At 41.4% G+C, this 12,979-nt stretch overlaps 1 protein-coding gene across 2 annotated transcripts in view; it reads left to right on the top strand.

The window, feature by feature from the left end:
* Positions 1–12,979, top strand: part of Pla2g4a (phospholipase A2 group IVA) — a 184,074-nt gene that overhangs the window by 164,531 nt on the left and 6,564 nt on the right. For both annotated transcript variants that reach the window (XM_004659505.3, XM_045156652.1), the window contains 2 exons: positions 7,273–7,468; positions 8,943–9,100. In XM_004659505.3, the coding sequence (XP_004659562.1) occupies positions 7,273–7,468; positions 8,943–9,100 (354 nt within the window). The remainder of the gene's footprint in view (positions 1–7,272; positions 7,469–8,942; positions 9,101–12,979) is intronic.

The following is a 12,979-nucleotide window of genomic DNA, read 5'->3' as shown; positions in this document are numbered from 1 at the left end:
GATTCTCTAGTGGTGCTCACTGGCCTTGGCTGGTGGTTATCTTCAAGCTCTGTCTTGTTTTAACATGGCCTTTTTCTTTTGGGGTGTCCTTTACTCTGCTGTTTTTTTCTAGGGAAAATTGTTATTGTATTTAGGTCCCACTCATAGAAACCAGGATGGTCATAGTCAAGATCTTGTGCAGAACCCTCTCTTTTAAAATAAGGTCACATTCACAGGGCTGGGTGGTTAGGGTGTAGGCCTATCTTTTAAAAAGGTGGGCATTATTTAGCTTACCACACCCATTTTAGTTACTGAGAACTGTTTCTTTTTGAAAAAATATATTTTATTTATTTATTTGCAAGCAGAGAGAAGGAAAGAGAGAAAGAGAAAGAAGGGAGAGAGAGAATAAGCACTTGCCACTACAAATGAACTCCAGACACATGTGCCACTTTGTGCATTTGGTTTCATGTGGGTAACAGGGAATCAAACCCAGGCAGTCAGGTTTTTCAAGCAAGTGTCTTTAACCCCTAAGCCATCTTTCTAGCCCTCAAGTGTCTTGCGATAAGCAGATGCATCTGAGATGAATTTTCCCATGGGTATTTTTGTAAGTATATATTTACCTTTTCATGAAGATATTAACAGCTGCTAAATATTATGCAAACTGTACCACACGGGCTGTAAAAGTCATGCTTGCAGTTACTGCCTTGTGAAGCCTAACTATAGCATGTCTTTTATTGGAACTAGTAATGACCATAGCCATGAAATAGTGAATTCTAGATGGTAGTTAGGCCTGTCCTACCTTGTGGGAGTTGCTTCAGGATTTTTAAAATTTTCTTTCTTTATTTATCTGTGGGGGGCAGACAATGGGTACACCAGGGCTTCTAGCCACTGTAAATGAATTCCAGATGCGTGTGTCACCTTCTGCATCTGGCTTTTGTGGGTATTGGAGAATCGAACCTGGGTTCTTAGGTTTCAGAGGCAAGTGACTTAACCACTAAGCAATCTCTCTAGCCCCACCTTCAGTATTTTAAATGATTTTATTTTATTAAAAATTACACTAGTTGCATACTTATAGGCCATCCATCTTTCTAATATTTAAAAAAAAATTAATTGAGACTATTTGATGGTTATAACCACTCTTCTGGGCCAAAAACAAGTGGGAGCTTTATCATATCGTTGGACACTGACATGGTTCTTAGGACTAGGTATGTGTTCTCTCCCACTGGACAGGCCTCTTATCCAATCAGAGATCACTGCTTCCCCGCCTAGGCCATGTGCCGCTCTTGCCCAGGTGTGTACATCTTGTCCAGCTGGTTGATTTCATAGCTTACAGGATCCCATACTTGTTCATGCTATTGGTGGCTGGTATCCCCCGCTAGCTTGCATAGCACGTTCCTCCTAAATTCAGGGAACACTGTGGAAAAAGTGGCAGAAAGATTTTAAGAGCCACCAGGTGGGAAAGAGTATCATTATGCATAGTTCCTTCCTCCTCCAGAAACTGACTTATGCTTTCATAACGCCCTGGAGAATATCAACAACCCACTGAGAAGGACCCTCAGTGGAATGGAGGCAGTCAAGAGGCAGCATAAGAGGATAACACAAGGGAACTGAGACCAACACACAATTTATTCATATAGTAAAGTTCAAAATTAATAAAAAAATAGTTTTTTTATTTTTTAAAATTTATTATTTTTTTACTAATTAGTTTTGTACTCAGAAAATACAGTCAAGGGGCTGGAGAGATGGCTTAGCGGTTAAGCGCTTGCCTGTGAAGCCTAACGACCCCGGTTCGAGGCTCGGTTCCCCAGGTCCCATGTTAGCCAGATGCACAAGGGGGCGCACGCGTCTGGAGTTCGTTTGCAGAGGCTGGAAGCCCTGGCGTGCCCATTCTCTCTCTCTCCCTCTATCTGTCTTTCTCTCTATGTCTGTCGCTCTCAAGTAAATAAATAATTAAAAAAATTAAAAAAAAAAAAGAAAATACAGTCAAGTTGGTACCATTGTTAGGCTCATCCATGTACTACCGCCTCCCCCTGGCCCCTCCTTGTTGAGGTATATGGGTCATGCATTGTGGAGTTAGCCCACAGTTATTGGTATGACGAATGTCTCTGCATATCATGACCCAACATGTGGCTCTGACATTCCTTCCACCCCTCTTCCACAAAATTTCCCTGAGCCATGTTGGGTTTATTTTTGGTCTGCTTCAGTGATGAGGTGATGGGGGCCTCTGGGTCTCTGGATATCTGATATGGTAGGAGTTGATTGTTCCCTGTGTTGATCTCCTTCACCCTTGTGCTGGTACCTGGTTCACCAAGAGAATAGCACCCTTACTTTTTTCGCCCATTGTTCTTAGTTTCAGCTGGGGCCCTTTTGAGGTATGATGGGGTGGTTCTTTCCTTAGGATCTGCATCTATCTTAAAAAGAGAAGCAGATTCTCCAACAGAGAGTAAAGTTAGCATCAGACAAATGGGATAATCCTTTTTTTTTAAAATAGAGAATTTAATATGTGTAGGACCTCTTGTAGCCCACGATTGGGGATAGCTTGATAATGGAGAGTGGGCTCATGTTTGGATATGGTTCTGACTTGTTTCCCAGCTCCAGCTATGGGTCCCATTCCACTGAGGGGATCAGTTAGCCAAATCAAGAGCAGTTGGTTTCCCACCATGGCTGTGTACCACTATTGCACTTGTGTGAACATCACAACAGGTTATCTGCTGCTAAGTAGGTTAGACCATGAGTTGCTTGGAGAGAGATATTGGTCATTTTCCCCCAGTCGCCCATGTAGCACCTTCTGGCACTAGATGCGCTGACTGTCTGGGGACTGACTCTCTTCCAGCTTCCAGCCATGCTGTTCCATTTTACGTGTCAACCACATATGGTGTCTTCAGCAGTAGGGTCTTACCACTAACCTTTGGTGGGTCATCAAGTACTCTGACAGAAATCTGTCTTTCTTTTAGGAAACCTTGTAGGTCTCTCTGATCAAAAGCTCATTGTAGATGAAAGCCACATGCTGGTACTGGGAGTTACAGGTCAATGAGAATCATCTCAGCATAGCTAGAATATGTGCTAAGTTTGCACAGAGACAAAAATCCTATTTCCTCTAGTGAAATGCCAATTCATTATTTGTATGTAGAGAACTGTGTGTTATGTACAAATTAATTAAATAAGAGTTATAAGTCCTTTTCATTATTTTTGTTTATATGCCTGTTGGATTATATTCCTTCCTTCTTAAGACTTTTTAGCTGTTTTGGTAGCCAAAAATGAGCATAGGTATTTTAGAAAGTATCACTTGAAAGCCGCTCTCAGTTTTTCTCCCTACAGAGGTGCTGTGTCAACCTACAACGACTTGGGGCAGGGCAGCGTGCCGCAGTGTGAGTCAGACCAGGGGCCAGCCTGCTGGCCTTGTGCTGTCATTTGGGAATTATTACGTTTTGCTTACTGCATTCTTCTAAAATTTATTTTTATTTAGTTAAGGGTTTTCCTCACGTCTGTGTCATTGTTTCTGGCTCTACAGAGAGAGAAAGGAGACATCAGAAAGATGATGGTTTTTCCATCCTGTAATCACAGTCCTGAAAATCACCAGTTTTTAATCTTTTCCACATCAGGATCATAGCGGGAAAGGGAAAGTTTCCATCTCTTTCTGATCCAAGTGTGAAGTTTTTTAAAATCTAAAAATAGCCCGACTTTTACCTCATGCATTTCCCTTTTCCTCTTTCTCCACACATCATTGGTCATACCCTGAGTCATGTTTGTAAACACTAGAAAGCTCCTTCTTTTCTTTGCCCTCACACAATTGCCTTACTGTGTGAACTTTGCTCTTATTTTGATATTGAATAATCATGAATGAATAATTTGTTCACAGTACCAGAAGATAACAAGCAGATTAATTCAATTGAGTGGAGCATGGGAGAAGGGAATAATGGTAAAACTTTATTTCAAGTTCCTAACAAAAAGTCATACCTATGCATGTGGACATTAGCAGAACATTGCTATATTCACTATAGCCTTTTATGAAGCAAATGCTCTCATATCCACAAATCCTGTGTCCTCTTGGATTTTTTTCTTAATTAAAAAATATTTATTTGAGAGAGTGAGAGATGGAAAGAGGCAGACACACACAGAGAGAATGGGCACTCCAGGGCCTCCAGCCACTGCAAACAAACTCCAGTTGCATGCGCCCCCTTGTGCATCTGGCTTACGTGGGTCCTGGGGAATTGAACCCAGGTCCTTTATCTTTGCAGGCAAATGCCTTAACTGCTAAGCCATCTCTCCAGCCCCTCCTCTTGGACTTCATTTATTTGTAAAAGTTGGAAAATTGATCAACTTGAAATCCCTAGCATTCACAAAACATCAAGGGCAGTGAAGATTTAATGAAATATGTTTTCTCTGAGTTGAAAGGATATGTATGATTCTAAATGACAAAGGTTTTTTTTTTGTTGTTCATTTTTTATTTATTTATTTGAGAGCGACAGACACAGGGAGAAAGACAGATAGAGGGAGAGAGATAGGATGGGCGCGCCAGGGCTTCCAGCCACTGCAGACGAACTCCAGACGCATGCGTCCCCTTGTGCATCTGGCTAACGTGGGACCAGGGGAACCGAGCCTCGAACCGGGGTCCTTAGGCTTCACAGGCAAGCGCTTAACCGCTAAGCCATCTCTCCAGCCCATAAATGACAAAGGTTTTTATACCTGGTCTTATTTAATACTCATAGCCATGCTGTACAGAAGATAACAGTGTTAGATGAGAAGTAAGAAACATAAACTGTAGATGAGAAGGATTGGGATCTTGCCATTTCAGGGACAGTGGACAAGTGTTTGCCTTTCTCACAGTATCATTAAGGGTATGCCGTTGTCTATTTTTGTTCCCTCTAAATGGTTGTTGCCTGCTGAGCTATCCAGCTAGGCAGTTGTCTATTTGAGCTGCCCCGATTACACTGTATCACCAGGCATCTGGTTGTCCCCAGCTTCCCCACCTCCACCTTACTCTATTATATCATTTATTTATTTCTCCCCGGCCGTACTCCAAAGGCAGTCTCTCTCATACCTAGTACTTAGCAAGAGACTCAAGAGTGTGTGTTGAATGAACTGATAAATACTCTGATGAAATAGTCAAGGTTTACTGTGAAATCTCCTGACAACCTCTCACCTTCTTGGAACCTCTAACGTTCTCAGGATGACATGGAGGGTCACCCGATCACTGTCTTTACCCAGTAGGCTGCAGATGGCAGAACGACGGGGCCATGAGTAGTTTGCTCTGTTCCACCCCCAGCTCTTAGCATAGGACGTCACGATTATTGTTGACTAGATCAATATGACAAGAGTATTTTTTAAAACTCAAAGAGTTTCATGATGATTTCCCCAAACTTGCCTTCTCTAGGAATTTCTGTAATATTTTTCCTGCTTATCTTCCATTTCTGTTTTGTTTCTTTCATTTTTCCCTTTCACCTCTGTTCTTTTCTTACTCTATTTACCTACTAAATATTCATGTGATACTATATGGATCATAAGCATTTTTTTTCTTTCTTGTGTTTTTTTTTTTTTTTTTTTTTGAGGTAGGGTCTTGCTCTAGCTCAGGCTGACCTGGAATTCGCTATGTAGTCTCAAGGTAGCCTCAAACTCATGGCAATCCTCCTACCTCTGCCTCCTGAGTGCTGGGATTAAAGGTGTGCACTGCCACACCTGGCAAGCATTGCTTTAATTAGCACAGATTATTCATTTAATTCCAATCATACTCCTAGATAATATGCATTTCCATCATTGTCCATATTTCACAGCTGAGGCTTCTGAATATGGGAGATGTTGATGGCTTAATGGTTAAAGAACTTGCTTACGAAGCCTAAGGACCCAGGTTTGATTCCCCAGTATCCACATAAGCCAGATGCATAAGGTGACTAGACGCCCTGGTGCACTCACTCTCTCTATCTGCCTCTTCCTTTCTCTTACATAAATAAATAAACAAACAGAAGATTTAAAAAAGAAGCATGCGGCCGGGTGTGGTGGCGCACGCCTTTAATCCCAGCACTCGGGAGACATAGGTAGGAGGATTGCCGTGAGTTCAAGGCCACCCTGACACTACAGAGTTAATTCCAGGTCAGCCTGGATCAGAGTGAGACCCTACCTCGAAAAACCAAAAAAAAAAAAAAAAAAGAAGCATGCGGACTCAGGCATCTAGTCCAATCCATGTTTGTGAATTATGATATTCTACCATTACCCATCCTCCTCTCCCTAAAGCTACATGTATACAGAAATGAAGTCTATTCTCTACACCTCTCTATATTAATTTACATTCCCCATATAAAATTTATTTTTATTTTTTTATTTTTGTTTTTTCGAGTAGGGTCTCACTCTAGCTCAGGCTGACCTGGGATTCACTATGTAGTCTCAGGGTGGCCTCGAACTCACAACAGTCCTCCTACTTCTGCCTCCTGAGTGCTGGGATTAAAGACGTGTGCCACCACACCCAGCTTAAATTCAATATTTTTTTATGCTTAGGCACTGAATTAGTCAGGTTGGATGCAGAGACAAGCAAACCTCAAGTCTTAGTGGCTGACAGCAGTCATGTAGTTCTTGGTCATGTTACATGTCAGCAGCTACAAGTCACTTCTCGGAATGTTCTGTGTGTGCCATCTTTCTATGCTAGTGGAAGTGAAGAATTTTCTTATTGGGAAGAAAGACGACATGTGAAAGTAATCATGCCGTCTTCCTTCCTTGTTAAGTTCTGGGTACTTTCTGTGGTCCACTCTTGACCACTGTACATATAATATTTTGAAGCTAATCATTTATGTCCTTTTTCCTAAACAGGAGCCCCAAAAGCCAATTCACAGAAATGCAAGTATTTCCATAAAATAAATTAGTTTTTAATTGATATTTTTAACACTTTGGTAGAGATTTTGCAAAGTAAGAAGTCTGGTTAACAGAGTTTCTCATTCTGCATTATCAGATTTTAAATTTCTAAGGCTCCAAAACTATTCACATAGTTATAAACGTCCTGCACACATTATTTTTTTCACTCTAGCAATTTATTGAGCATACTTTTATTCCATTCAGCTCATCAGTAACTTTTCAAATTTGTGCTGTGTAGCTAGCCACGCAAAATTACTATAATGATCTCAGTTTGTTTGAGGAGTAACGTTACGGAGCGTAGAGATTTGTGAGGCCTGAGAACAGGGTTGTTATCTGTCTTGGGAAAGAGCACGCTGCTGGCAGAGAGCAATGCCTAATGAGTACTGGGTAATGGTCTGAGCAACTGAATAAATCAAGACTGAAAATACCCACACACCTCTCTCTCTCCCATAGGAACTCCTGCTTGCAGAAAAGTGGGCTAAAATGAACAAGCTTCCCTTTCCAAAGATTGATCCTTACGTGTTCGATCGGGAAGGATTGAAGGAGTGCTATGTCTTTAAACCCAAGAATCCTGATGTGGAGAAAGATTGCCCGACTATCATTCACTTTGTTCTGGCCAACATCAACTTCAGAAAGTACAAGGCCCCAGGTATGCTGGGAGTAAGTTCTATTTCATAAAACCGGAGTCTGGTAGGGGAATGAGACTGATATTAAGCTTTTTCACACTGGCATTGCTCCAGGAGCCATCACAACAGCCAGTGTTTCTCTTGCCCTGACAAACGGCTATTAATCAGAGATTCTGAGTACTTTTCTTTTTTTCTTGTGTCTAACCCCAAGAGTACCTGAATTCCTCAAAATAGGAACTGAGACATTATTGATTAGTTCAGGAAAAGTTTCAATGGCACTGAACCAAAATCTCAGATTAAATTGGTTTAATTGGTGTCCTTGTGATGAGGGATGTTAAATATTTTGCCTACCACCCTAGTTCTTGTTTCAGAACAAATCATTCAAAGAAAGCTCAGGGAATTGAAATTGACCATGGAATTGATGGACCCTAACAGTACAGCACAGTGTGGCTGCTGCCTTCACCTAACGGCACCGCCCTGTGTGCTGACACTGACAGTTGCCATGGTGCGCTTTACAGCAAGTAAGAATCACAGTCAAGGGAGGGCTGTTGGGCTTTGCCATATGTGGTGGAGGTGTGCGCTTTGATGTACCCTAGAAAATCTTGATGAATAAAGACCAGCAGATAGATAGCAAGGAAACTTGAGACTCTTTGTATATAACTTTAGGGCCAGAAATTAGTTTTCATTTTGTGAATGGCAAGACACAAATAATAGAGATAGGTGAAGTGAGTATGGAAAAAAAGATAGTCTTTTCTAGATTTCTCAGGGAGATGAAAGAGGGTGAAGGTGAAGGTTATTGTGAGACATACTCTAACACAGAAGGAAGAACTGGGTGGCATTGTTTTGTCTTCCAACATTGGAACCCTGTAAACCTAGACAATTTTTCATCAGTGTTTAGGTCTAAAGGAGAAGCTAAGGAGTTGGTCTGTTCCAGGATGTCTGTGACTTGAAGAGGATTCCATAGTGTTTTAGTTTGGCCCCCTCAGAAACAGATCCTTGGAACACCGTTCAAGTGCAAACTGTTTATTAGCAAGGGAGTGAGGAAGTGGAAGGAAGGAGGGCAGACAGCAAAGTGGGCATTACTAGTAAGCCAGCCACCCCAAGGGGAAGTTGACCTGCCTGGAAAAGCACAGGGAATGGAATAGACCTGCACCCCAGAGTCGCCTGTATCACCAGCAGGCTAGAAAGCTGCATATTGCATACCAACTCCCTGTTTGTGGCTGACTGGGGCAGTAGGTTACTAGAATTTCCATCCGGAAGCTAGTGGGCAAGAATGAGATCCTCGGGGCACTGACCTGCAGATGCCATCATCGAGAAGGCTTTGATCCACACACACAGAAATGGTCAGGTCCCAAGCCCAGGGATGCTGACATATTACAGCACCTCTCTGGGCTCTCAATGCTGTCGTCATGGCTGTGTGCATGTTTTATTCCTTGGATTCTAGCGGTAGCTTTTAGTTGTCAAAGTAATGCCATTGGAAACTCTTCTGGTATTTAGGTGTCCCAAGAGAAACTGAAGAAGAGAAGGAAGTGGCTGACTTTGACATTTTCGATGACCCCGAATCACCGTTTTCAACCTTCAACTTTCAGTATCCAAATCAAGCATTCAAAAGGCTGCACGATCTGATGCACTTCAACACCCTGAACAACATAGACGTAAGTATCTCCTGTGCCCAGCAGACATGTCACAGTTCTGTCCTATCACAGGGAGTAAGCAAGGCTGGTTCTGTACTAAGAAGAAAACAAAAGCCGCGAATGACAAAATTCCCAATGTCTTGCTTTGTTTCTTGTGAAGTATTTTTTTACTAATCTACAAAAGAACCCTGTGAAAATTTACAAATAATGAGATAATGTCTTCAGATGATCAGACAATGAACCAGAAGGCTCATTATTTTACAGGTCTCATGACATGACTTTTAATGAAAGTGTTCCTGCTTGCAACTCATTTACTCTTGTGTCTCTTTGGGACATTGCCAAAGATAACAGCCACCTGTGCTTTTAGCCCTTGAGATGTGAAGTGTGCTTTGCTGTAGACACTTCAGCAACAAGTCATTCCCTTCAGCATCAACCACTGGTGTCTCTGCTGCTGAGACTCAGGGTCTGTGTGAAGTTGCTTGGTGATAAATTCACCATCTAGAAGTGCTGTTGTGTCATTAAAACCATCAGTTTGTGGTCCCAAGTCACTGTCTGACAAATTGCTATCAGTTGTGAAAGCCCCAACCCATTGGCTTACTTGGATTTTGCACATTATAAAATAAGAGGAAAAATAAGCTAAGTGGAAGACGGCATCGTGCCAGATTTGCTGGTGTCTTTGGAGATTGTGAATGGCATTTGCAGTTTGTGGACATGTTCTCTTTAGTGGGGTTGTGTGACTTTGAGGAGTCTGGCACATATGCTTGCTTACTTAAGTCTGCACTACTTTTTAAAAAATATTTATTTATTTATTAGAGACAGAGAGAGAGATAGTGTGAGTAGGCATGGCAGGGCTTCTAGCCACTGTAAACAAACTCCAGACGCAGGCACCACTGTGTGCGTCTGGGTTATGTAGGACCTGGAGAATCAAACCTGAGTCCTTAGGCTTTGCAGGCAAGCACCTTAACTGCTAAGCCACCCCTCCAGCCTGCTATTTTCTTAATACATGTATTTCTTTAAAAAAAAAACACAAACAGTAGACATTTAAAAGAATTACACTACATTATCTCTGTAGTGATGGTTAAAATTTAAAGAAAATGAAGAAGTGACTGTTTTAAACTGATATGAAGAATAAAAAAAATTAAGCTGGGAGTGGTGGCACACGCCTTTAATCCCAGAATTTGGGAGGCAGAATTATGAGGATCAAGGCCACCCTGAGAATAAAGAGTGAATTCCAGGTCAGCCTGGATTAGAATGAGACCCTACCTTGAAAAACCAAAAGAAAGAAAAATAAATAAATAAAGAAATTCTCAAACTAGAAGCATATACATTTAAAGCCTCACACTATTAAAATAGAGGAGCTAGGACAATGTCACAAAGTCCTGTTTTTCAAATATGAAGTCAATAAAATAGTTTATTATGTGAAATAAAGTGTATTAAAGTTGAAAAGTTATACTCTAGTAGAAAGAATTAGAATTGTAAGGATTATAAATATCTTATCAGACTTGGGAATAAATATACACATATGTGTCTTAAATAATAGTTGTCTTGCAGTTTTTAGTTCTTGCTTATATAAAACATGATGATTTATTGTAAGAAACAATATAGTCCCACTTACACATTTTAAAGCATTCTTTAAGGTAGTTTGTTTGTTTTTCAATAGCATCTATGAACATTTGCAACATGACACATAGAGACAGTGGCCATAGCTATATGTTATTTAAAAATATTTTTTATTTTAATTATTTGCAAGGAGAGAGAGATAGAGAGAGATTGAATGAATGAGAATGGTCACACCAGGGTCTCTTGCCACTATAAATGAACTCTAGATATATGTGCCACTGTGTGCATCTGGCTTTATATGGGTCCTAGGGAATCTAACCCAGATCATTAGGCTTTTCAGGCAATAACCTTAACCTCTGAACAATCTCTCCAGCCCTGCATGTCATTTTTAAATCCAATATGGGTCACTTGTGACTCTGAATACACTACTCAAACTTCTGGAAAACAAATGCAACAGGACTGATCATAATATATATGTAAATATGTACATATGTAAATATGTAACAGGCTGGCAATAAATTCTCCACAAACAGAAGCTACTTAATAAAAAATGATCTTAGCTTTGCATCTCCATCTTGGATCTGTGAAGGTGCAGGGGAAACATACCCCAGGAACTGTGCAAATGTGCAGAACACACATTGTAGATTGGGAATAGCTTAGGAAGTAAACAATGTTTTCTGAATGGATGATTGTGGACTTTCTTTTAAATGACATGGCCATAGAAACTCACGTTTAAGATGTGTGTGTGTGTGTGCACGCGTGCACGCGCATGTGCGTGCATGCATGCTTGCTCAAGATAAAGCTTCACTTTTTACTGCCTTTTTATCTATCTTGGTAATCTTTTTTCATATGCACTTTACCCAGGAAACACATTTTCTAATCAAAGTTTTCTGGTAAGTGATGAGACATTAAAAGTAACGTAATTTTGCTGAGGGTAGGTAGGATGCTGGCGAGTTCAGTTGGTTCAGTCAGCTCACTCATCCCACACTGGACGGAGCAGGACCCTGCTTTCCACGTCGGCCATGGGCACGCAGACCATCAGGGTTGTGCAAGCAGAAGACACTGTCATGTAGCTGCTAGAACACAGTCTCTTATCTAGCAGTCCTAAGAAGCCAGTTGTTCTGGAGTTGTGGTTAGGACCACTACTGCGAAGGCAGTGTTACCTCTTTAGCTCATTTTCTGACCAGACTTTGCATGGCACCACCCTTTCTTTAACAGCTGCATACTTCTGCTGCTGCATTTTCCCAGGACATCCCATCTGGCCTGCTTCATGGGCATCACATTCCGGTTTATTTTGGGAGCACTTTACTTCTGCTTCTCCTCATTCGTGATGGGAGCCTGGGATCTTCATTAGCATCGGGTTTCTGCACTTACTCAATCCTCCCAAATTCCTTTTCAATGAGCACGGCCGCCATGCTTTCACAATTACAGTGTTGTGTGGATTTTTCCCCCTTTGGTTTCCTTTCTAGAACCACAACATATAGTGACTTAGGCTGGCAGACATGTGGTATGTGGGGGATGCAGAGGCGTGGGCATCAGGCAATTGGGTGTTTAGTCCTGGCTCTGAAGCCTCTTAGCTGGTGAACCTTGCAACTTCAATTACCTTCCTCTTGTGAAAGGGAGACAACTATTATATGTCACATAGGATCAGGCTGGGGTTTAAGTAATGTAATATGACTTAATGCTTGGAATGTAATAGACAATTGAAGCAGCTGAGAAAATAACAATTATTAATGTCCAGATTCTCGTCTTTTAGATGTTTATTTATTAAAGGGAAAGAGAAAGATAGAAAGAATGGGCACCCAAGGCCTCTTACTCCAGACGTATGCACCACAGTGCATCTGGCTTTACATGGGAACCGGGGAGTCTAACTTGGTTCCTTAGGTTTTGCAGGCAAGTACCTTAACTGCCGAGCCATCTTTCCAGCCTTTCTCTTCTTTTAATTGTAAATTGTAAGTATAAAACAGTGATTTATCTTGCATTCTGTATTCTAGGGAGACTGATCATAATAAGGCTTGGCACCTAAAATGATTATACAATGCATTACTCTTGACTGATTTTCGCAATATTCTTGACTTACTGGAGAGAACAAGGGTCAGGACACGAGTTGCCGCTGGCTAGAGATGGAGCTACTAGTCATGGGGCATCTCTACACAGCGCTTCCCTGGTTGCATGGTGTGCGTACACGCTGGACTCAACCTCAGCTTGAATCTGGAGGGAAAACACATTATGGGAGCTTTACTAGTACCTGATGACTCCGCTATCATAGGAGGGTGCATGGTTTTCCAGCCTTGCTATTAAACAATTATCAATACATTAGACAAAATATGTTCTATTCTA

This window comes from Jaculus jaculus, chromosome 1, assembly GCF_020740685.1.
Source record: "Jaculus jaculus isolate mJacJac1 chromosome 1, mJacJac1.mat.Y.cur, whole genome shotgun sequence".
Classification (NCBI taxonomy): Eukaryota; Metazoa; Chordata; class Mammalia; order Rodentia; family Dipodidae; genus Jaculus; species Jaculus jaculus.
This window is presented reverse-complemented; position numbering and strand designations above follow the sequence as displayed.